Genomic DNA, 894 nt, shown 5'->3' on the forward strand with positions numbered 1-894 from the left:
GGGGGGTTGGTAGTAAATTGAGCGCGGGTTGGCCTGTAATGCACTCAGAGGGCCAGAGGAAATCAGGATAATTGTTAACAATTAGCTTAATCAGCCTCGAGAGCATGCTTTTGTTGCCGTGGGCTTCGATATATACCGCTCGGGTCTACGGCTTATGGGGTTCTCATACAACTTTTCTATCCCATCCCCCCTATTCCCCCCCCCCCCCCCTCCCCTACCATCCACCTCGACAGTGAACTACGCTTTTGCTGAAGTCGCGTGTGCATACTGTTTCAATTTCACATCGTGTTCGTCGCTATAATTTTTTTGCTGAGTTGAAAAAATATACGTCCAATGGTAAAATTAGGGTAACATTTTTACGACACATGTTACGTTTTCGCGTTACGCTTGAATGTCGCGAGCCTTTTACTACAAAAACAAATGGCTTCAAGACGTTTAAATTTAAGGGGGGAAAACCCTTTACAAATGTCAAAAAATCGATGTTTTTTTCTCATATTCCGAAACTATAATGTATTGAGATTATACTGGACAGAGGAAGAATCAAAATATCAAGTATTTACAGAGTTTTAGCGCACAGTCGAGAGCGCTCAGGCCCGCAAATTGAAAAAGACATCGACAGAGGGTCGTAGAAACCTCGAACTTTATTTTATGAAAAAATACTTCTCATTAGTATTTTCTGAAATAACACGAAGTCATTTTTTTTATGTTCACACAGGTGTGGTTTCAAAATCGTCGTGCAAAATGGCGAAAGAAGGAGAAAACCCTGGGACGTGATCCAACTTACATGCACGTTGGACAAGGAGGTAAGCAATCCATTAATCATATTACACCTACACTATTTTGGTAATTACACTGGAGGCAGACGTTTCGAGTTATTGTGCACCTGTTTCAGGG

The 894-nt window shown here is 41.7% G+C and overlaps 1 protein-coding gene across 1 annotated transcript in view; it reads left to right on the forward strand.

Annotated features, from left to right (window-relative positions):
- Positions 1–894, forward strand: part of LOC107038237 (retinal homeobox protein Rx1) — an 11,333-nt gene that overhangs the window by 8,090 nt on the left and 2,349 nt on the right. The window contains exon 3 of the mRNA XM_015257225.1: positions 716–803. Coding sequence (XP_015112711.1) covers positions 716–803 — 88 coding nt within the window. The remainder of the gene's footprint in view (positions 1–715; positions 804–894) is intronic.

This window comes from Diachasma alloeum, unplaced genomic scaffold (genome assembly GCF_001412515.2).
Source record: "Diachasma alloeum isolate Michigan unplaced genomic scaffold, Dall2.0 Dall_scaffold_00279, whole genome shotgun sequence".
Classification (NCBI taxonomy): Eukaryota; Metazoa; Arthropoda; class Insecta; order Hymenoptera; family Braconidae; genus Diachasma; species Diachasma alloeum.